Source organism: Euleptes europaea, chromosome 11, assembly GCF_029931775.1.
Source record: "Euleptes europaea isolate rEulEur1 chromosome 11, rEulEur1.hap1, whole genome shotgun sequence".
NCBI lineage: Eukaryota > Metazoa > Chordata > Lepidosauria > Squamata > Sphaerodactylidae > Euleptes > Euleptes europaea.
In genome coordinates, this window is record NC_079322.1 from 24,276,082 (window position 1) to 24,301,534 (window position 25,453).

A 25,453-nucleotide genomic window follows, 5' to 3' on the forward strand; every position below is an offset into this window, starting at 1 on the left:
ACCTTAAAGACTAATAAAATTTCTGGCAGGGTATGAGCTTTCATGAGCCACAGCTCGCTTCTTCAGATACAACAGAAATTTTATTAGTCTTTAAGGTGCTACTGGACTCTTGCTCTTTTCTACTGCTAGTGTAGATTATGATCCACATAACTCCAGACAGCGGATGGGATTTTCACCTCTGCAGCACATTTTCACACAAACAAGACCCTGACTGACTTTAATGCCATCAAGTGTATGTTAGAGGACATGACCCAACCATGCAAAAACCTCTGCTGATTCCCTCTTCCCACTGCATCCTACTGAACCACTTGCAGTTTTGATCCTGGGGGCCAGCAGATCCTCAGCCAGAGTACTGTGGAAAGTCTCATTGGGGAGGGGAATTGGTGGAAAGTGCTACCTCAGCTTTAAAAAGGACTTAAATACAAGTTTTTTAACAAGCAGTAGGTGCAATTATTTTAGAAATCAACTCTTTACCTAATGGGTCACCACTGTAATGAACAGCGGAACTGAGAGAAATCCATGATAACTGGATGTGAAAAGACTATGTTTGCACAGAGCTCTGGATTGTCGAAACAGCAGATGGGATTTCTTACCAGTACTTTTCTCCCAGACTTTGTAAAAAAGGCAAATATTGTATGGAAAATGTTCTCTTTTTCTTGAGGAATGACACATGGGGTTGGGTTTCTCTGAAATGAGCAGTTTCCTTTGTCCTGGGCAACCTGAAGGCACAAGAAAGACCATAATACAAACTCATCCTCTTTCTGATACTTTTATATTCTACGCATGTCCCCCAATACATTAATTACCAATTGTTTCATACTTCTCCCATATGGCCAAAGAGACAAAACCAACTTGTACATCTTTCTTGTATTTTTTTAAAGTCTCCTCTGCTAAAATATGTATAATGGCTCCCAGTTAATTTTTAGGCATAATTCAAAATGCCTGAAATTAAAGCCATGCAGTGCTTAGGCCTGGGGGTGGGGCTCTCAGGAAACACTCCCCATATCATCCAATATGGCCTGTTCCAAGCACCAGCCTTGTCTGATGTTTGGCTGGTGGCCACAACATGGGGCAGAGGTGATGGTGCCTCCACCATGCAGCAAGTCAACATTGTTGTACTGTTTTAGGAGTTGGTTTAAGAAGAAGAGTTGGTTTTTATACGCTGCTTTTCTTTACCTTTTTTTAAGGAGTCTCAAAGCGGCTTACAATCGCCTTCCCTTCCCCTCCCCACAACAGACACCTTGTGAGGTAGGTGGGGCTGAGAGAGTTTGGAGAGAACTGTGACTAGCCCAAGGTCACCCAGAAGGCTTCATGTGGAGGAGTGGGGAAACAGACCCGGTCACCAGATTAGAGTCCGCCGCTCATGTGGAGGAGTGGGGAATCAAACTCGGTTCTCCTGATTAGAGTCTGCTGCTCTTAACCACTACACCACGCTGGCTCTCTTAAGACCATCTTGTTCAAGCAAAGCACTGGGGGAAGTGTGAATTTTATCCTAGACTTAACGTGTCTTTATTAGAATATGCCAGTTATTTATGTGTTTATTACATTGATTATGGAGTATACCACTGATAAGATGCACTTGTTTTCAATAGTTGTTAGCACTCTTAAGGATTTTAAAGCCTATGATGGGATACAAACACATTCAATCAATCAATTTTATTAATGTTTTAGTCACAGACCTTAACAATGTTCAGATTAAAACCATACAAAATGTATAACCCACAACACCCAGAGTTACATGAATAAAAATTTTAAAATGTTACAGCCACATATATACATATTGATTACTGAATCGAATGTTATAGTTCTCCTAAATTATTCTTTCAATGTCTCATAACTTTAACAAGCAGCAGTGCTCAGCATGGGCAGTAAGCATATCATCTGGCCTCTCCCATGTAATCAAGTTGTTCTAACAGTACCAGAATTTCGTGGAAGTAAGCATGGGGAATGGCAATCTCTTCAATCTTAGAAGAAGTAGCCTGACTTCTAAGTAAGCGTGCTTATGATTGCAGCCAGGCGTCTCAACCACTGATACATCAGATAGAATTAAGTTATATAAAAAGCCATGGCCCTTGCGTCTAAGTAACTGACTTAAAACTGGGATATAAATTTGTAAAACCATTTTAATGTCTCACAGTTGGCATTGCTGGAATGTGTAAGAGTGTGGGTGGTCATCCTTCATCTAGGATTAGAAGCTCTCAGCCCAAGCTGCTTCAGGATGAAGCTTTATGGAAACAGAACTACAGAAATAGACAAAAGAATCCAGGCAAGGAGCCTGCCAGCCGTAGGAACACTGTTCATAAGAACCTGCGGTTTATCGAATGGCTTTGTCATGAGGGAATGAAAAACACAAGCGATAGTTGCTGATCATATTTACAGTTGGTTAGAAATCCACACTGTTTATGTAGCACATGTCAAATCACAGGGATCTGTTTCTGCAAATGCAGATGAATGGGTCTCCTCCAAGTGAAGTGGTCATGTGGGAGGCCCATGGAACACAAACCTATATGTGTAACTCATGATTAACTTCATCTTTGCATAGTCATCATGACACTGTACTCACTGAAAAGATTCAATATCTGAAACAACTCACAACTTAAACCCAGAGCCTTAGACTCAGTCATGCCGTCCTTAGTATTTAATATAGAGTAATACTTTGATAATTCTGGCCCATACCCCACATAAAAGTAGATTTCAGTGGATTTCAGTACTCAACACATCCTAAAATTTCTTTGAAAGCATATACAGTGTGAAGCACTATTTGGACAGATTGAATAGTTTGCTAATGCGATGAACTGAAGACCCAGTGGGAACGTCGAGATGTTGGCTTCAACACCCATCAGGAATGGCCATTTGAATAAATTATAACATGTGCAGAAATCAGAAAGTAACACAAAACTGAGCATATGTTCAATTGTTAGAAAGTAAATAGGGAAGAAGAAGTAGTAGTAGTAATAGTAGTAGTAGTAGTAGTAGTAGTCACCTTCCCTTCCTCTCCCCACAACAGACACCCTGTGAGGTAGGTAGGGCTGAGAGAGTTCGGAGAGAACTGTGACTAGCCCAAGGTCACCCAGCTGGCTTCATTTGTAGGAGTAGAAGTGGGGAAACCAACCTGGTTCACCAGATTAGCGTCCACCGCTCATGTGGAGGAGTGGGGATTCAAACACGGCTCTCCAGATGAGAGTCTAAACCGCCCCAAACCACTGCTCTTAACCACTACACCATGCTGGCACACACCCACTTGCTTATTACAATGTATTACAATCTGATTATGCTTCAGGATTTGTTTGTTTTTGCAAAGAATGTGCCTAATTTTACAATTGAAATAATAGTGCCTGACAGAATGAAGATTTGAAATATGTCACATACTTTGACAAATAATTGTTGTGACCTGCCAAAATAGAAATGGTAAACTAGAAATATAAAAATAGCTAGGTTCATACCCATCTGCTCCTTTTGTAAATGCCATGCATAGAACAAGCCGATTCTATCTCATAAACAGACTGTTTCCATTAAACAGCCTTTCAGCTTATTTTTCATGTAATACCAAAACGTGCAATACATTTTGGGACAGCAGGTATTCTGATTGTGCTTTTTTTCCAACATAAACCTCATCGCTTCTCAGAGGCAGGATATTACCAGTCAAGTAAAAAATGCACATGACTTCACTCACAAAGAATGCAGTGATTGCAATACACAAAAGAATTTCCCATAGGATTTCTATAATAGATGTTGTATACTTGAGTAACCGTATGGAGCGGGGAGAGAAGAGAGAGAAAGTGGCAGTGAATTTTAGCCTCTCAGACTGTGTCATCGTTAGACCAATACAGGAGCCGTGCATTTTTAGGAGGTCAATTGTTTCTGGAAGGCAGGGGCATAGATCAGCCCAAATGTGTTATTCTGAGGTATGGATTGTTGTTGTTTTTTTAAGTTCATTTGCAGTCTCTCTAAAGCCTATTTAATTTCACACCAATGGCAATTTAGTTATCACATGCTGGAGAACCACATTCCAAAAGGGACAAGGGATCCAAAAGGATCCTCCAGTGCAGTTTCTCCTATCTATTACACTGTTTTAATGTTGTAAATTGCTGTGAGACCCTTTAGGTAAGTGGTGCCTAAAAAACTGTAACAAAAGAATAAAGAAGGCAGTTAAGGGGAGACATGATAGAGGTCTATAACATTATGCATGGTTTGGAGAGAGTTGGCAGGGAGAAGCTTTTCTCCCTCTCTCATAATACTAGAATGTGGGGTCATCTGCTGAAGCTGGAGGGTGAGAGATTCAAAACTGATAAAAGGAAGTATTTCTTCACACAACACATAGTTAAATTGTGGGACTCCCTGCTCCAGGATGTGGTGATGGCTGCCAACTTGGAAGGCTTTAAGAGGGGCGTGGACATGTTCAAAGAGGAGAGGGCTATTCATGGCTACTAGTCAAAATAGCTACTAGTCATGATGCATACCTATTCTCTCCAGGATCATAGGATCATGTCTAATATATTAGGTGATGTGTAACACAGGCAGGATGCTGCTGCTGCAGTCGTCTTGTTTGTGGGTTTCCTAAAGGCACCTGGTTGGCCACTGTGTGAACAGACTGCTGGACTTGATGGGCCTTGGTCTGATCCAGCATGGCCTTTCTTATGTTCTTACGTCATGATGGCAGATGGCTTGTAGAAGAGAAAGCGGTGTCCACTCAGAACAGCACTATTGGTCCCTCATCCAGTTTCACGTGAGAAATCACAGATAAGATCACTACCAAAACCCCACCCGGTTGCAGGCATAGGATTCCTCCACTGACTCACTTTCTGGTGAGTTACTTCTGAATGTTATAAATGCAACACAGAAAGCAGAAAAGGGCTATTAGATGTCTTAGTTATTGTAGTTACTCCCCTTAACACACAAGAACATTCACATATTGATTTTTTCACTTCATACCCCTTTTCATTTTCCATGATTCCCAGCAATACCCCCTTTAACAAAGTCCTTCATCCATTAAAATCAAGACCATTTTCTCCGATTGTGGAATTGTCAAACACATTTGTGTACAATGGCTCTCTCATTCTTTCTGTACAGTTTCAGGTTATTTTTACCCCCAGCCGCACAGAGCAAGCTGGAATGGTCAATTACAGCACTTCTGAATGACAACCGATAGCTATTGGAGAGACACCCTTCTGGGATGAATATGGATCAGCTGATACCGTTCATGCCTCAAACAGATGCCTCCTTCAGAAGCCCCAGGGTACAATGACCTTGGTGACTTGTTAAATGTTTCATCTTTGAACTGTCGTCAAAGAGAGTTAAAAAAAAAAAAACCAAAAAAAGATTTCTTTAAAAATATACTCCCAGAATAGAAACAGGCGAACTGAACATGCAGTAATTCTCCCCTTTCCACAGAGGTTCAGAATACTCTCATAGTAGGCTTGTACAAAATAAGTAGATGTACAAGCCACGTAAGTTCTCCCCAAGAAACAGTAAGAACTTCAAACTGTGCTTACAGGGGAGGGGCTGTGGCTCAGTGGCAGCATCTGCTTGGCATGCAGAAGGTCCCAGGTTCAATCCCCGTCATCTCCAGTTAAAGGGACAAGGCAGGTAGGTGATGTGAAAGACCTCTGCCTGAGACTCTGGAGAGCCGTTGCCAGTCTAAGTAGACAATACTGACTTTGACTGAACCAAGGGTCTGTTTCAGTATAAGGCAGTTTATGTGTTATATGTTCACGTGTTCAAACAAGCAAATGAAGGATGCCTTTCCCTTGACAAGTTACACCAAATGGATGTGACCATCACTCCTCCTTTCTGTTGCTTTCAATTATTTGTAAAATGAGACCTCACACTTCTCGCTTACGAAAAGCTCACACGTATTCCTCCTGCCGTTTGCCCTATGATGACTGCTTATATTGGTCATTGTGTGGCTGGTTCTGTGTCTTCCCTTCTCATTGATCAGCTCAGCAGGAGATATCAATAATAACAATCTCCTTTATTGGTGTGACGGATAAGGGGTCAACCAGCAGCAAGAGCTGACAGATGAAGAGTGGACGGAGCCAGAGAGCTGATACTCTGAGCTCTGAGGGACAGAAAGCATTCGAAGCTTGGGACCCAGCCTGGTTAGGAGGGCTGAGACAGATTCGAAGTTTGGGACCCAGCCTGACAGGAGGGCTGCGATAGGATTCGAAGCGTGGAACCAGCCTGAGAGGAGGCTGTGATAGTAGTGGAAGCTTGGAACCAGCCAGAGAGGGCTGTGTTAGATTTAGAGCTGGGTGAAAAGACGAAGAAGAAGCCAGACTGTATTCTGAGAACCTGAAGGGTGAAAGCCAAAGCTATTGACACACACAACCTGTGGGAGCGACAGGAGTGAGAACTGGGTTAGAGAGGGCCCATTCTCAGGTCACAAAGGGGAATGAGTCTCTGAGGTGGAGCTATTCCAGTAGGAGGAAGGTGTGGAGGATTACAGTCACTTAGGTGGGGTAGTCAGAGAGAGAGCTAGGCTGGGGACAGAGTTTTGAGAGTCTGAAGCTGTATGGCAGTTTTGAAAGCTGAATCTGAATAGTAGTTCTAAGGGACAGAACTAAAGCTGAAGCTGAATGTGTACAATAGTTCTGAAGAGATAGAACTAAGCTTGAGAACTGAAGGAACTTGTGTGAAGAAAACATCTAAGCTATTTCTCGGATGTAATCTTGCTTGTATCAATCTAACTCTGAGTTTTCCCTCCAAATTTCTCCTTTTCTTAAAAACCAATCTCTGTGAGTTCTCTTTAATAAACTTCCCTGTTTTCTCTGTTTAAGTTGAAAAGCCTCTTGTCTCCTATTTCTCACTGAGGTAAATACGGGTGTGGGACTGGAGGAGAAGAAGGAAAATAATTCTCCTCACAAATATACTCAGGCCAACACCTTTTCCCCTCAGCATATACTGCCGGGCTGAGTGAGTGGGATATTGAAGTGGTTGGAAGGGGGGTGCGTCATAATTGGCATAAAATCGAAACATGGGGTGTCTGCATAGCAACATAAAATTATTGCAGTTGAACATTTCTGACAAGGATAAAACATAATAGATAAAAGAATGGTGGAATTAATAAAAGCCCTTTACTTAACTTGCTGACGGACATTCATAGCAAGTCTCAGAAATTGTGCTACAAATTCCAATATAGCAGAAGAGTGATTATTCAGCAAGAAAAGAGCTTTAAAACAATCAGGAAAGTTTGACTTTTTTGTCAAATAGGGCCTAAAAATTTGCTGCAAATTTCTGTATAAAATCTGCAATGGAATAAGACATGTACAATTGATTCAGTGCAATTATTACCACAGGGGCAAAGCCTCTCTGAGAGGGGGATTTTACGAAATCTTCCTTCCAAAATTGCAGATGGCATGACATTGAATCTGGCCAGGGAGAGGGCTCTGCGTTGCTGAGTGTCATAAAGGTGGTACAAATATGGTGTAGGCTCATATATATTAAAGGGAATCCTAGACTTAATGGGGAGCAAGTCCTGTTAGCAGCACTATTAAGATTTTGAAATCCGATCTCTAATAGTCTGCGTTTTGTTGTTTGAAATGCTTCTGTTTCTGAGCATAAGCAACGAGTCCAATGGAAGGCCAATGGATTGGATTTTACTCTCAATGTGAGCTGACCAATTAGAGCCATGTGATTCCATCAGCATATGATAGACAAGAGAAGAGGGATCAGCCTTGAAATCTAGGTGAAGCCAGAATTTAACCAAAATAAGCCACACTCTAGTTTCACATATCACTTGACTAGTTTCCAAGCACAGAGCTGCATAAGGAACACAATTCGGCATACCCAATATTTTACAGAGAAATTTAGCTTGGATGCATTCGATTGGTTGTTCGACTGCTCCAATCCATATTGGGATGCCGTACAACAGCTGTGGACTTACTTTAGCATTGAAAACTTTTAATGCAGCTGGAATATATTGGTTCCCTCTATTAAAGAAAAAGCGAGTGATAGCCAATGTACTGATTTCTGCTGTTTTTGTTGCATGCTTATATTGAGTTTTCCAACCAGCATTGTATTAGAAGTAAATGCAGCAGGAGATATCAAAAGCAATGTTTAGCTTCACCCTTTTTCTCAGTCTATATTTTTGATTCCCAGAAAACAGGTGCCATTGCGGCATGCCCACGTGAAGTATTCCCAGCGAACAGATAAGGACTGCAGCATACATAACACCTTAAATATTCTTTGACAAATCTTGGAAACTTTTAAAGATTTGACCTTTGATGAAAAATTTTCGTTGTGAGCCAATAGGCAGGGCTGTTCTGCACACAAAACCCATCTGAACTGGTACAGCAACCAAGAATAGACATGATTAGCCCTGTTTGGCAAGAACAACAAAGGCATTCAGTCTTTGGGAGTAGGAAAGAGGGAGAGCACCCAATATATCAACGGTGAAAAGAAACGTTTATTTAATTTTAGTGCTCACAAAAAGGCTTAAGCCTACCGCTTAAACACCACCATACATGGCAACCAAAAAGAGAGTTTACACATAACATTCCCATGCTCAAGGGCTCAACTGTTGAAACCCAAGACTGTGCTTACATTCTGCCTTTCGCTGGTGGCAAAGTGGAGGATAATTTATGCATTGTAAAGATGCCAACTGCTACATGATATCAGGGTAAAGCTTCATGGAGGCTTCTTCCAAACAGCTGTTACACAATGGCAGCAGAGCAGGCCTTTACCACTTGAGACTCGCCACCAAGTTGAATTGCAGCCCCACCAGCCACGTAGTCTAGCAAGGGCCAGATAAATGCGCAGCTTGTCTGGGCCTGCAAAACTTGGGAGGTGGAAGGGGCCCTCAAGCATCTGTCAGATACCCACATGGCTCACTGACTGCATTTGGCTTTGTGGGTATACAAAATGTACATGCTGAAGTACAGACTCATCCCCAGTATTCTTTTCTCCTTTGGCTTATGATCGTAAGATGTATTTGTCTCAGCTGTTGCCTCATGATGGTACAGTACGACTGCCAACCTCCAAGTGGCACTTGGATCTCTCTCAGAATTATGACTAATCTCCAGACTACAATTTCAATTCCCCTGGAAAAAATGGCTGCTTTGGAGGGTATGCTCTATGACATCATGCCCTGCTCGGGTTCCTCTACAAACCACACCCCACCCCAAATCTCCAGGAATTTCCCAACCCGGAGCTGGCAACCCTATGATATAGACCTAACGTACTGTGAACAGCTTGAGTGGTTCACACCTCATCAAGAGTCTTGCCCCAGATGAGAGCCCTTCTTCTGAGTTTCCTCACACAGAATCAAGGGAAGATGGCTGCCAGGTTGAAACACCTGGGCTGAGCACTTTTGTCTCTCCCAATGCAGGTATTTATAGCCTGGACATTGCCAGGGGTACTAGTCAAAGGCCAAGAGCTTAAGGGCTCTTAGCCCCTGGCTGTTAGCCCGTGAATCACTGCCTGTGGATCAACCTGGTAGACATGAGCCCAGGATGTCTTTTTTTGTTTGTTTCATAATGTGTGATATCAATTTGTTCAAAAGTGTATTTTTTGTAAGCTGCTTTAGGTCCCCATTAGAGAGAAAAGTTGAATAAATATATACTAAATAAATAAATGGCACCATGTTGTTCAACACAGTGTTCCCCAAAAGTTTTTATTTATTTAGGGAATTTACAGGCAACCTCCCCAGAGACCCGCTCAAGGCAACACACAAATAAAAACAAGTTGGGTATCCCTTATCCGGACTGCTTGGGACCAGAAGTGGTCTGTATATCGGATCCTTCCTTAATTTGGAATATTTTGGAACTTTTGTTTATACATAATGAAATATCTTGGGGAAGGCACCCAAGTCTAAATACGAAATTCATTTATCTTTTATGTATACTTTATACACATAGCCTAAATGTAATTTTAAACAATATTTTTAATCATTTTGTGTATACTGAACCATTAATGGCACCGCTGAGGGCCTGTGAGTAATGCCTGCATGCCAGCTCAAAAGGTCCATTTTCCAGATCAGTCTGGATATCGGATATCGGATGTCTGGATAAGAGATACTCAACCTGTACCATAACATGACATAAATGATCAATATTAAAAGCCAATAAAAGCAAGCCATATGTATAAAAACAGCATAAAGCAACCTCCAAGCAGCTCAAAAATCTCCATAAAAAGTTATCGGGCAAGAAGGAGACCATGCAGCAATGAAAGAAACAAACAACCCTTAGTTAAAAGCTTGGGCAAAAGAAATGTTTTGGTCTGATGACTAAAGGACAGAAAGGCAAGTTTAGAAATTGGTGGAACGACAACGAAGGAATCGACTCGGGGGCAATTTGGACCACAGAAGCAAGAGGCTTGAGAGCTACATATAGCATCCTTCTGCCACATTAGCATAGGGTTGCAAACCTCCAGGTACTAGTGGGCGATCTCCTGCTATTACAGCTGATCTCCAGCTGACAGAGATCAGTTCAACTGGAGAAAATGGCTGCTTTGGCAATTTGACTCTACAGCATTGAAGTCCCTCTCCTCCACTGCCCAAAACCCGCCCTCCTCAGGCTCCACCCCAAAAACCTTCCACCGGTGGTGAAGAGGGACCTGGCATCCCTACATTAGCTTGCACAGAAGAACCGGATAAATTGGCTTTTTATTGGGATTACCATTTTTAATGACTGAAAAATTGTTAAAAACTAAATGATTACTGCAAAAAAAAAACAACAACCCAATACTTGCATTAACATTTCTATGAAGCTACACAACAGTAAAGACTGGGTAGAAGAAACTTGTTGTTGTGAGTGAGAAGAACAGTTCACGGATAGTTCAGGGGTAGAGGCGGAAATATACCATCTCATAAGGTTTCCTGGCCATTGTGTTCATCCCTTCTAAAAAGCCACGGCAGAGGAATCTTGACAAAGTCACTATGAATAAGTTATACATTTCTTGCCAGAGGACAAGAGTCTTTTAAACGAGAGAGGAAATTACAAAAGGCAGATGAATCCATGTTCCTTTTGCAAATATAAGACTTGATGCTATCCTTTTGCCAAACACTGGTTCAGCTACATATAGTCAGCACTCTTCTTATTAACAATTTCCTTAGAACTGTGTCATAGTGCAATATATCTCTCCTAGCCTAACTGGTTTGATTCCAATAGCTATTACAACAAATTTAAGAAAAGTTCTTATTCATTAGTCAGCCTATTTGAGAACCTATTTATGTTTTTTAAAAGTGCTAGTTCATCATTTCTAATTTCCTTTCCAACTATTCCGGGAAAAGTTAGAGCTACACCAATAACAGAACGGGGAAATTATCTCACTTTTCACAATCCCCCTCAGGAAAATGATGGTGACCTTTGCTTTCTTTCTCAATTAAAAAAAAAACCTGTTTAAAGAGGGAATTCCCCAGACAGGAAACTTACAAAAAGACCTCTTCCCTGTGTCTTTGTAGCATTTCAGACAGTCGTGATATCCTATCAAACCTTCTGTTTCCCTGCAATGCATGACAAAGGATAACTCATACATGTAGCTTACTGAACAAAATCTTCCCACATAATTACGTAAAAACTCAAATCTCTCCCAAAACTGATGCCACTTACCTATTCATAAGAACATAAGAAAGGCCCTGCTGGATCAGACCAAGGCCCATCAAGTCCAGCAGTCTGTTCACACAGTGGCCAACCAGGTGCCTCTGGGAAGCCACAAACAAGACGACTGCAGCAGCACCATCCCGCCTGTGTTCCACCGCACCCAATATAATAGGCATGTTCCTCTGATACTACAGAGAATAGGTATGCAGCATGACTAGCATCCATTCTAACTAATAGCCACTAATACCCCTTTCCTCCATGAAAATGTCCACTCCCCTCTTAAAGCCCTCTAAGCTGGCAGCCATCACCACATCCTGGGGCAGGGAGTTCCACAATTTAACTATGCGTTGTGTGAAAAGAAACACTTCCTTTTATCTGTTTTGAATCTCTCACCCTCCAGCTTCAGCAGATGACCCCGTGTTCTAGTATTATGGGAGAGGGAGAAAACCATCTTCCTGTCCACTCTCTCCAAACCATGCATAATTTTATAGGCCTCTATCATGTCTCCCCTCAGCCGCTGCCTTTCCAAGCTAAACAGCCCTAAGCATCTTAACCGCTCCCCATAGGACAGTTGCTCTAGTCCCCTAATCATTTTGGTTGCTCTTTTCTGCCCCTTGTTAAGCTCTGTAATATCCTTTTTTTAGGTGTGGTGACCAGAACTGTACACAGTATTCCAAGTGTTATATCACCATAGATTTGTACAAGGGCAGTATGATATCAGAAGTTTTATTCTCTATTCCTCGTGTAATCATGGCCAGCATGGAATTTGCCTTTTTTACAGCAGCGGCACACTACTCCATAGCTGACATAACTGCACAGGAACATCCTTACAGCTTTGGCCTTGGGAACTTTTCATGCTTACTCCTGTTCACCTCTTCACTTTTTGCTCTGTATTTTGGAGAAGCCATGTTATCTGCCCCTATACCTTCCCACCACACACAAAAGCCACTGCAGCCTGCAGATCCCTAAGCACACCAGAAGTGCCCTGCTGGATCAGAGCAAGCATCTATCCAGTCCAGCAGTTCTTCTGCCTTTCGTGACGGCCAACTCGATACTTACGGGAAGCCCACAAACAGGAGAGGAAGGAAACGGCTTCCCATGCTGTTGTCCCCAGCAACTCATACTTGGAAGGAAGCTGCCTCTAGTTATCATGTCTAAGGGCTGTTGATGGACCTATCCACCATGAATCTAGTGCCTGAGACCAGAGGGCCATCCATCTCACTGCAGGCAAGCTCAGCCACACGGTTTAATGGTGGCCCAAAACTGATTCCACAATTGCCCAGTGAAATTTGGATCAGGTTATATAAATGACATGGGAGGAAAGGTGGCATGGTATAGCCCAATCCTTGTCAAATTTCAGAAGCTACGTAGGGTCAGTACTTGGATGGGAGGCCACCAAGAAAGACTCTGCAGAGGAAGACAATGGCAAACCACCTCTGCTTCTCACTTCTTGAAAGCCCCTTCCTAGGGTCACCACAAGTCAACTGCAACTTGACAGCACCCACCTATATATATGAGTGACATATTCAACAATAACTGTCAACAACAGTCCACTAATGCCACAATGATATTTATTTGTTTCAAAAAAAATCGTACAGTACTTCTCCATGATTAAAGGCAGCTTACACATATTAGGAACAACACCAAAATATACCTCCCCCCCACAAATAATTTTTTTTTTAACAAAACGGGGCATCTTCTCTGACTATAGCCAGAACAACTGAAATATCTACTGTGAAACACAGCAGGAATGTACTAAGTGTTCGTACCGAATAGGTTCCCTTTGCTCAGTTTTTTTGGCACTTTCACACATGCTGAATAATGCACTTTCAATCCACTATTAAGCTGGATTTTATGGTGTGAAATGGCAAAATCCACTTGCAGACGATTGTTAAAGTGCATTGAAAGTAGATCGAAAGTACATTATTCGGCATGTGCGAAAGTGCTTCAAGTCTCAACAGAGAAGGTGTCCTGTGCCCTTCTCACAGAAAGTTATACCACAGTACATAGCTTGAAACAGAGACAGCCACAGCAACAGCGGCTTGGAGAAACTCCTGAAGAAGCTGCTGGGAAGTTCTAAAGAGGTGGTCCTCCAAATATTACTTGCAAATAGAAATACTATGAAATATTAAAGTAAATGCCAGGTTGGTGGGAAACAGAATTCCTTCTGCCTAGAAATCTGGGGGTGGTTTTGAAGTATGGTTCCAAATGCAGTAGGGATAAGCTAAATGCAGCTGTAATGATTATCACTGTAAGCGGGCCAAATTTACCCTCCGAGAGAACTTCAAGTGTCACATACGCTGTAAAGGATCAGGAGTGTAACCAGCTGTCACAATGACAATGAGTTTCAAAAAAATGCTACTGCTGAGTATTTACTTGTAGTTACAAATTCTTGCTGTGTGGCTGTTTTCGGAGCCAAGTCCAAAAACTTCAAAGGAACAGAATAAAACAAAATTTTAGAACTGGCTGCCAAAAAAAAACCCCAAGGGGGATTTTCTATATGAGATGCGGATGGCAAGATATGTTTCTAGTTCTCTGAACAAGAGCAACAAAAGAACAGATCCCCAGCCAATGGAAAGGTTCTAGCCCAGATCTACCTGGATGTGGTTGTGAAAATTTAGCTTATTGTGCCGTCACTTAAAAATACATTCTGCTAGCGATGCAACGTAATTGGCATATAGGAAAGACTTCAGCCCTTGATACTGAAAAGGCTTAAGTTGTTTCTACAAAGATGTTTGGCTCCACTTTGACTTCCTAACCGCTGTGCTGTACTGGGAAGCATCTGCACAATGTCTTCCTTTATTCGTTCTGTTTCCATGTTTCCCCACACTTTGCTATGATCATTCCCAAACACCGTTTTTTGGGTGGGGAAAGACTTCAGTCAAAGCACCTTTGAACAACATATGGATAGGAAGGTGCACATTTTTTTCATCCTCCACTACTGGAGGGCTTTTTCTAGGCTTTAAAAAAAGAACATCTATATCGTTATGGTATTATAATATCATAATTATCTATTGAACTAGTTCCCACTTTTTTATATAAGACTGCAGCCCTTTCGGTTGTGAAGTTATAAGAGGAAATGAACTGGCTGCACACTTCTCTTTAGAACTCCATAACCAAAAAGGCCATGGACTTACTTTAACAAAATGAAAGCAGGGAACATTATTTCTATAGACTGGGTTAAAAAAAGCAACAGCCTGAAACAAGCCCTTTGGTGATGGTGGTGGGGTAGCTACAAAAGAGACCCAGGGCAAGAAAGTGTGCAAAAAACTTCCGTGTGGATGCTTTGTTGCTGATGTGAATGCCTCTAGCTTTGCAGCAGTGAGAGCTACACAGAGAATTATCTCTGTGTGAAAGGAGCCCTAGAATTACAACAAAATTACCATAAAAATTACATTTCAATTCTAAATAATGACAGTTACAACTTGGAGCCTCACTGGGTTCTTTTAAACGTGCCTTAATTCCTTGAAGTTTCTGGACTGAGCCTGTTTTAGTTTTGATTATATGATCATTTGGCGCAAGCAAGTCTCTTTTTGTAACTGTGCATCCTAGACTGCATGTTCAATAATCCACCAACCACTTTTCTAGCTTTGCCTTCACATCCGCAACTATAGTAAATACAACCTCAAGTAGTCACTCTGAGAGAAATGTTGGCCTTTCCTTTAAAGGGTTTATGTCAGAGAGATGCGGCCATCTACCATGCGCCAGATGATGCAACTTCAGTACTTTTGGGCCAGCGCTGGTCTAAAAGAAAAGGCTCCGTGTTTTAGTCCAACTCACAAAACAGATGAAAACAAATGTTTGCTGACCCAGACACTGTTCATAATGCCAGAGAGAGAGTGGCTTTCTCTCAAATTCTTAACATCCAAGTAACTCTGTTTAGATGCTAGTAATCAGACTCTTGGGAAGCAACCAACTTGGCAATGCTGCAGAGCAAAAACCCCTCAACAGCTAGGCTGGAAATCGTTCAGCTGCCCTACTTACACTCAACTTACATTTTGTCATTCAACTCTCATGACAACGCTGACTCTTCCTGAAGACAAAAAAAGTAAAAGAAAATGTATAGCCCTGATTATCCAATTCAAAGTGTGCCAAAGTGGCACCTCCAGCAATCCTCAGGATAGATAACTGCCAGGGTGGTCCCATTTCTCTGAGAGCAGCAGGTGCAGGAAGACTCTGAGGAGGGCATTTTTTGGTTCGGCTTTGCTGAACGCACATCCCTATTGACGATATCTAAATTAAGAGGGTCCTTATACGCTTGCACGCTGTAATGCGGTACCCACAGAACAGATGAAGGGGCATCTTGATGGGATTCCTCCAGAATGATGTTTTTATCATTGCTCCTTATCAATGATTGAGACGTTATTGCATGTTTTCTTTTATTGTTCCAGACACACTGTTGCCAGGGAGAACTTTCTTGCAAAATAGCTGTTAAAATATTCTGCTACTTCTGATACCCATAAATTAAGATTGTTTCTGAGTGGCAAAAATTTTCTCTGCTGTTGCTTTTAATTCTTAAACATTTTCTTGGTGTATAGCTTATGGGATGTTAAACCTGAAGAAAGTGGATGAAATAAAGTTGACTTTATTCCTTGTGTTTCTGCAACGAGAAGCAAGTCAATCCATCTGAGCCTGAAGAGTGCCACAGCTGTGGAGGGGCTGTGGCTCAGTGGCAGAGCATCTGCTTGGCATACAGAAGATCCCAGGTTCAATCCCCGGCATTTCCAGTTAAAGGGACTAGGCAAGTAGGTGGTGTGAAAGACCGCTGCCTAAGACCCTGGAGAGCCGCTGCTGGTCAGAGTAGACAATACTGGCTTTGATGGACCAAGAGTTGCCAACCTCCAGGTACTAGTTGGGGATCTCCTGCTATTACAACTGATCTCCAGCCAATAGAGATCAGTTCACCTGGAGAAATTGGCCACTTTGGCAATTGGACTCTATGGCATTGAAGTCCCTCCCCAAACCCTGCCCTCCTCTGGCTTTGCCCCAAAAACCTCCCACCGGTGGCAAAGAGGGACCTGGCAACCCTAATAATAAATCATTTAATTAATTTGGTGAGGGGGTTCCACAGCAGTTTTTCATTGGTGAGTGAGGTGGCCACAGAAATATCACACAGAAATATCCAGACGGTTTACAAGGAAGGGGTACAAATGAGTAAAGTGATATTTACTAGTGCAAGTGAATTCTCACACCATGGTGTACAGGACCTGCTTGGTGCTACCCCAGTCCGCTGCACAGTCCATGTGAATACTGCCAGGACCCAAGCATAATTCTTCTGAACTGTGTACCGACTTGCAACATATCCCACGCAATCTCCTGAAAACAAATCTATTTTATTTCTAAGATTATATAAATATACTGTGTTACGGTAATGCACCTTAAATTGGGCCCAATCTGGCTTTCTGAGCCCTGATAAAGCGTACCCATGCTTGGAGCCTGAATATCACATCCACATGGGTGTTTCCTCCCTGAAAAGTGGGAAAAACTCATTTGGTCATCTCCATCTAAAAAGGTAAAGGTCCCCTGTGGAAGCACTGGGTCATTCCTGACCCACGGGGTGACGCCACATCCCAACGTTTACTAGGCAGACTTTGTTTTACAGGATGCTTGGCCAGTGCCTCCCCCAGTCATCTTCCCTTTACCTCCAGCAAGCTGGGTACTCATTTTACCGACCTCGGAAGGATGGAAGGCTGAGTCAACCTTGAGCCGGCTACCTGAAACCGACTTCTGTCAGGATCGTACTCAGGTCATGAGCAGAGCTTGGACTGCAGTACTGCAGATAACCACTCTGCACTACAGTAATGTTTGGACACATGCACAGTTGTGTGGGGCGGGACTGGGGAAGAGGCAGCTCCCCATGGAGACAACATGTGAAGAAGGACCATGACACTCAACACAGACATTTAACAGCATGCTCCCCACTGGGAAGATGAAGTGGAGGAGAATCATATTTTCCTAACAGCATAATACTGGAGTTTGAATGCTGCAAAAATGTATTTTCTCCACAACTGGCACCCTTCTTTGAGGAAAGTCATCTGAACTCCACTGTAACAACAGAATTGCGCCTGCACAAATTGCTCCGTGAAAATCGTCATCATCTAGAAAGGCCTGACTACAGCACGACGGCCATCCCAGAACTCTGTGCTACGTCACCAAGTTCCAATTAAAGATTAGGTTGTTTACATGAATCATTCAGGACTGCTAATGAGCACTTGCCAAGGAATAAAGAAGATTTCCAGCTGCTGAGTACCAAGAGGTTGAGCCAGTTCAGAGAAGTACATTTGGTCTTGTGTCTCGGCTGATGGGAACTCATTTTGTCTCCTAGCCTATGACCCAGACATAATCCACCTCCTCTTTTGTAAATTCTGAAAACATGGGAATTTTTAGAAGACGGCCCTTAAAATAACATTTCACGCAGTGACTTCTGACCCATTTTTCCCAAGATCGCCCTGATATTTGTTTTCAGAAAGTGCATCTTTGAACGAAAAGAGGAAATGACATTCCCAAACATTAACTATGTCACCAGTGAAGTTGAGGGAGGTGAAGCTGAGAGAAAAGACCAGCATGGTGTGGTGGTTAGGAGCAATGAACTCTAATCTGGAGAACCAGGTTTGATTCCTCACTGATCCATATGAGTGGCAGACTCTAATCTGGTGAACCGGCTTGATTTCCCCACTCCTCTACATGAAGCCTGCTGGGTGACATTGGGCTAGTCACAGTTCTCTCAGAACTCTCTCAGCCCCACCTACATCACAAGGTGCCTGTTGTGGGGATATTAGGGGGATTTTTTTTACAGTAAGAGTGGTTCAGCAGTGGAATCAGTGGTGAGCTCCCCCTCAGTGGTAATCTTCATGCAGCAGCTGAACGAACCCTTGTCAAGGATGCTTTAGGCTGATCCTGTATTGGGCAGGAGGTTGGAATAGATGGCCTGTATTGCCCCTTCCAACTCTATGATTCTATGAACCCTATGTTCTGTAACCAGTGACAATTTCCCTTCTTTCTTTTTATTGCAGTAACTAAGACTGGCTTCCCACATGTGTGTACATCATTTCACTATTTAACTCTTGAGAGAGGGCCGTACCTCAGTTCTAGAGCATCTGCTTAGCATGCAGAAGGTCCCAGGTTCAATTCCCAGCATCTCCAGTTAAAGGGACTAGGCAAGTAAGTGATGTGAAAGACCTCCGCCCGAGACCCCGGAGAGCTGTGGCCAGTCTCAGTAGACAATACTGACTCTGATGGACCAAGGGTCTCATTCAGTGTAAGGCAGCTTCATGTGTTCATGTGACAGCTCTCAGCCAAATACATGAACTGTCTCCATTGAAAAAAACTGGCATTTACCATACTTACTCGAAAGGAAAACAACCCTGAATGTAAGATGTAACTTGTATGCAAATGAAAGATGGCCCTCTCTTTTTTGACGGCATACCTGCGAGAATACCTAGTCTTGTGTTTTAGAAAATACTTTCCAATTATACGGCTCTTTCAATGGAACAGCATTTCCATCTGCGAAAGATGGGGCATTTCTGCCCTCCCACTTGAAATCCCCACTGTGTCTCCCGTGATGCTCCCGAGGGCCCTTGACCCATGTAAACACAATTTCAGGATGCTCAGGGGGCTGCCGCAGGAGCAGGAAGCAGGAACGCATCACTCCATGAAGCCCGCAGGATACGCACCACTGTGATCAAATTGACAATCACTAGGTGTTGTCACAAGGCTTGTGGAAGAATTTAACACTGTACTGCATGCAAACAAAGGTACACCAAGTTCCCCCCACCCTCCAATTGCAGACTAAAAAGCCATGGAACAAAAGGCAAAGTGGAAGGAAAAAGGCAAAAAAAGACTAAATAATAACTGAAATTAAAGATCTTTCTGTGGTGACTGGTCAGTTGTAGTGTCAAGATTACAAGTCTGTCAGTTAGTTTGACAGGTGCAGGATAGATCAGTGAGATCTAAGGATGATGTAATCAGCCTGGAAAGTACCTGGGGAGCTAGAGAAAGCTGGCCTGATCCAGCTATAGCCAGGTGGCTGATGCAATGCAGTAGCAATGCCAGAATAATTGGATATCTACTGTGATTGGTGGCTGCAACCACCAGGTGTATATATTGAAGTGAAACCGCAGTTCTATGCGGGATGTTATGAGCGGAGAGTGTGAAAGGAGTATCTGTATATATTTCTGCACTGTAAAATAAACTACACTTTTTCTATGTGGCCGTGGACTTTCTGATGGGTATCCTGTACAAGACTGCTAATCCGCTTGGCTTCCGCGTCATGTAGCTCGTTCTCTCTCTCCCTCTCAAATACACTCACACACACACAGCTTACATCAGGTGCACGGTATCTTACAAACCTCACTCTTTTTCAAAATAAAGAAACCTCTATGAGTTCATAAACACCACAATTTCCCCAAAGGAATACCTGGGTCCTCTCTATATTTCTGGCATAATCATATGTACAGAAGTGTGCTCAAATGTATGGTAATGCGATCTGTATCAGCTATTTGTTATCGGAGTACACTATGAATACTATTTAGGCCAATATAAGCCTGGGCAAACAGCTCTCCCATTTATCAACCACTGATCATCTAAATGTTTTTTAACACCTCTCTTGGGGGAAAATGGTCTTATAGTATATCTACAAACAACAGCTCTGATGAATAGCAGCTGGGGTTAATGCATTAAGAATAGCTGAACTATCATGGGAGCAGAACAGGGCCAATGTTATCTCAAAGGAACACTGTGGGGAAAATTAAGACAGTATTATATTCATCAATGACTAGGTGCTTGATTTTATTTGGAATATCTGCGCAAGGCTTCCCCTGCTATATAATAAGTTCAAAGCCAAAGGTCTACATTCCACTGCTGTCACTATAGTAAGTCACAACTTTCCTCCTAGGAAGGACAGCTCCGTGGAGAAAACCCTCCTGTTACTACCCTGTCAAAAGCCACACTGAAAAGATTTGCAGCATAGCTTACCATCATCTGTTGAATATGAAACATTTCTGCTCCAGTAGCAGAGAGACGATTTGGAAACGAAATGTCGACAAAAGAACCAGGGAGGGTGCTTGGGCCGGCATTGTAGACCTTAAAAAGAAGCAAAAACAGGTGAGCATGTCCAGGCTTCAGTGACTGGATTTGTCTAGCATAAAAAGCATCCAGAATCAGAGCAGACCTCCCCAGAATCAGTAATTTCAAAAGGTAAGAGAACGTAGAAGAAAAAGGGGCACAACTTCCTCCCTCTCATCATCTGACCATAAACAGATGATGAGAGGGAGGGCATCTTGGCCATCTTCTGGGCATGGAGTAGGGGTCACTGGGGTGTGGGGGGGAGGTAGTTGTGAATTTCCTGCATTGTGCAGGGGGTTGGACTTGATGACCCTGGTGGTCCCTTCCAACTCTGTGATTCTATGAACTCACACCATTAGGATGAAAAGAGGGGGGTTACCAAGACAAATTAATGAGTCTACACACTTTGATTTAATGTTTGAGGCTACACAGCTAAACTTGTGCATACAACGCAGAAAGAGCAGGAATAGGGCCATTCTCCATAACAGTAGTGATGGTTTGATCAACATTATATCAGCTGTTTTAATTTGAGCAAGGATTCAATTGAATCATTCAGTTATGGAACCCATTTTCAACCGTCACAGCGAAACCCTATGGGCTAGATCCAGCGCAAGGATCTTGTGAGGTCTGTGTAAGGATCCCCGGTCTTACCAGCATCCGCCTTCCCCCAGCAGCCATTTCCGGCTCCAGGAAAGTTTACTTTCAGGGTTGTGAGACATGTGTGGAATAATAGCCAGTCAGGAATCTATCTTTCACCCCACTGAAGGGGCACAGGATTCAACCCCAGGACACACAGGATGAGAATAAAAAAGAGCATAACTGAGCACGTGAAGGATGCCTTTTCCTTCACCACAGGATGGGCTCAATTAGCCCTCACACATCTGAGAGTAAAGGACAGATTTACAAGAAGGCTGGCCCACTGGAATTTCTCGTTTCATAAATGATTACTGGTACTACTCTGGTCAGCACCACATTCTTGACTATGTAGCCTAACGGTTAATCTGGCCCTGTTTATCTATTCATACACTTACACACACACATACGCCTAAACATTTACATATTGAAAAGTACACAAGTTGAATTAGACATTGCCATCTCTGTGCAGAATTTAGTCTCTGAAAGTGTGGTGGTCTATACATGGCGCTGTTCGAATCTAGCCGACTCTAAATAGCCAAACCTCTCTGTTTTATTCCCTAAGCATTGTTTGTGCTTTGAGGAATGTATGAATGATAAAGAGAAGCGGTACACAATGCCAAGACCTTGCAAAAGTCCCAGAGGCACTCACAAGAGGGAGAAGAATCCAGATACAATTAGCTGCCACTGTGGCATGAAACACAGGAATAATGCAACAAATTAGAAAGCAAATGAACTGCTAACTGTGTTGTGGAATGAGAGGTAATGAAGAAGGGATATTTGGATCCCACATCACATTATCCACGACAAAGCAGATATAAGGGACTTTAAAAAAAGGCATCTAAACTTTCAGCATATTACAAATTTTTTCATATCAAAAGTAATTTTAAAATGAATCCATTTGAATTTTGAAGTGAAGAGAACCACTTTCTTTTCCTGCTGAGTGTGTATGAAATAGCCAAAAAGCACTTCCAAGCAGTGTTATGGAACACGATGGTGTGTCCAGTCTTTTAAAAATGGCTGCCTTCATGCATGTGCGGATGGTCTACCACCATACTGAGGAAAATTCTGTAACTTTCCAATGCTTTTTCACTGTTCTTGAGCTAATTTCAGCGATCAAACACTGCAGATTTCTTGTCCAGCATGCATTTTACAAATTCACGACACTGTCAGTCCCCAAAGGGATGATGCTCATTCAGTATCTGTCAGGACAGGCCAAAATTTACCTCAGATGCACATGTGTGGGCTGGTGAACTTTTCCCTGCTAGTTTGTATGGTTTCTTACATCCTATCATATGGTACATGGAAATAATATTCAGCTTGTGAATTCAAAAATGGCACTTGTTAAGGTGACATCAGCTATAGAAGCCCGATGGCTAGAATATTTCACTGCACTACATGGCCAGGATCCAAGGTACTATATAGCTAGTTCCATATGCTCAAGGGGTTTTGATTTCTGCTATTTGAACAGTATCCTCCCTTTATTCAAACTGGCGAACTGCTTTAGATTCAAAGGAGATATTCCAATATGGCATGGGCTAATGAAGGCAGAAAGGGAAAAAAGGGGGAAAAATCCAATTCAGTGAACTGAAATTAGCTCTTTAGATACTACTCAATATTAGTACCTTTGGGTCATCGTACAATAATATGGGTTGGATCCTACCAGTTTTGTCACTAGTACAAAAGGAAGGATGATATCACAATCCTTGTGTACAGAGTGAGAGAGAGACTGCTTTCCAAAATGTTCGATTGGAGTTTAATTTTTCTCCTTAGCCCCTTTACTTATTTTACTTCAGTAGAAATGAGATATCAAAGGCTTTTTCAAGTTAACAACCAAGTAACAGAGATTTATTAAACACTGTACAAGGGATAGACTTGGAGGGAAAATGGTATTATGGAAGGCATAAAACCAGAGCTAGTTTATAGGTTTTACTACAGAGAAGCCATAGATGGCTTAGTTAGAACAGAATTACAATTCTTAAACTAAGTTCCTAAATTCAGTTCACAGAACTTCCTATAGATGTTCTTATTCAGACTCTGCTGCCTAGCTAACTGGGAAGTATGGAGATTATACAATCTCCCCCCGCCCCCACAGAACAAAGAAGTATGGAGATTGTTCCTCAAATCTCTCTTCCAGTTCTCTCTATAGATCTACCCCACTTTTGAGGCAGTAATCCCTTAACAAAACCCAGTATCTGGAATATCTCCTTCCCAGAGCCTATTCCCTTTCAGTGACCTGAGAAAGGGTCCCTTTCCTCCCAATCCCTGCCTGTTACTCCACAGGAGTTGTTTCACAACTGTTTCAGAAAATCAAAACAGCTACTGAACACGCAGGTTACCAAAAACAGACTCCCTCCCTTTTTTCAGAAAAAAAGAGTGAGCTCCTTAGCTCCGCCCACTACCTGCCAGGTTTTTTTCCTCTCTGAGCTTCTCTCAAAGATTAAGTCTTTGTTCATCACAGATTAACTCCAATTCTCTTTCTCAGTGCTGCCTCTGTATTGCCTGGCTTGGTGTTCATGTGGTTTCACAATCCCTTGCACAGCCTCTGCAGGATTCAAAAGTGCCCCCTCTTCCCTTTTGCACTAGAAGAAATGTTAGTAGGATCCAACCCTAAGTAGAAACTCTGCTGTTTCTGGACAGGTCAATAATCCTGAGCACACTATAGTATGGCATATGCCCCATATTAGCCAGAAGGGATGATCTCATGATCAACTCTCTCCTCCTCCTTCGTAACCAATGGCTAGAGCAGTTTAGCCTCGTTCTGCATAGAACGATGGTGATATCACGCTCTGTACAATAATAGAACACATACTTCAGCCAGACACCCGTGAAGCTAACAAAACCCCATAAAAGAGTGTTGCGCGGAATGTTTTTACCTGAAGAGTGAAGTTCAGGGGTTGAAAATGACACTCAAAGTCTTCCAGCTGAATAAACTGAGATGCCTCCACAGACTCCCCATAAACAAAGGAACTGGGAGAGACCACTCTAAATAAGAGAAAGAGGAGATCACACACAGGGTAGCAACAGTGACCTTCCCTTCGCTCCCGTGTTGCAGAGATAGCCCTTCCGACAGCCATTTAAGCCTATCTATTTCTCTTCCAGCAATTTCATCTTCCAAAAGGGAGGAAAACATAAACAGCATTCTAAATGTGAGATTAAACAGAAAGGCCCAATGCTAGACCTCAATGTGACCTGTACTATCCCAGAACATTTGACCCTAACCTTTGGCCCAGGAGATCCGAACCAAAACATTTCTCTTGACCTCAGAAATAATGTCCTTTAAAAAAAAGGGTACACCCCAGTGCTGTAATTAATGCCTAATGTTTCTGTACAAGGAAGACACATAAAGATGGAAACGCATTATCCTATCATAATGTCCAATTTTCACAGTTTGAATGTTTAGTTGAGTGAGGAGGGGGGACAGCCTGGACACAACATTATTTATACACAAAGAATGTATTTTTCTACCGGAAGAGATCCTTAAAATAAATTTTAAAGATGTTGTACACATACGCTTCTTCATTTGATGAACTGCTGCTTACCCAGTGATGGACGAATCTACTTCATGTTTCAAGGGAACAGACAGAACGAGAGTGTTGTCATGGAGGGAGTGCTCTAAGTTCCCACTGTGTCAAACAAGAATCAAGGTTTAGAAAACAGCAAGAGTCCAGTAGCACCTTAAAGAATAAAAAAATTTCTGGCAGGGTATGAGCTTTTGTGAGCCACAGCTCACTTCTTCAGATACAGCTAGAATGCAATTCCATCTATCCTTAAATAGAGATGAGTGAATTCGACACACAATTGCAATGTAAATGTCAAAAGCAAGTAAATGACATTAGCAGGTGTGATTGGATTAGGTGTGATATGCACAGGAGTAGTAGGGGTGGAGAAATCAGCATTGGTAATGAGACAGGAATCCTAGATCTCTATTAAGTCCAGGAAAATGCATAGTCTTGACTTTCATTATTAGTTGTTATACAACAATCAAGGTTGTTATATAAATTGTACACACGCAACTGCACTCTGGAACCCAGTGCTCTGTCTGGCCTTGTGGCTCACTTGAACCTGTTTCTCCTTTAATGACAATGATCTTGGACTTTCCCTATTCCGCCAAACCAAAGGGCGCGTTGGGTTTAAAGGGTACAGAGTGAACTGCAAAATTTGTTTCCACCTCACAACATGGGGAACGAGGGTTAGCAGAGAACCTTGCTCCTTCTCTC

The 25,453-nt window shown here is 42.4% G+C and overlaps 1 protein-coding gene across 1 annotated transcript in view; it reads right to left on the reverse strand.

The window, feature by feature from the left end:
* Positions 1-25,453, reverse strand: part of ITGA9 (integrin subunit alpha 9) — a 275,713-nt gene that overhangs the window by 30,649 nt on the left and 219,611 nt on the right. Inside the window, exons 21-24 of the mRNA XM_056857744.1 lie at positions 24,776-24,859; positions 24,110-24,218; positions 20,511-20,618; positions 594-719 (exon numbers count right to left, since the gene is read on the reverse strand). Coding sequence (XP_056713722.1) covers positions 594-719; positions 20,511-20,618; positions 24,110-24,218; positions 24,776-24,859 — 427 coding nt within the window. The remainder of the gene's footprint in view (positions 1-593; positions 720-20,510; positions 20,619-24,109; positions 24,219-24,775; positions 24,860-25,453) is intronic.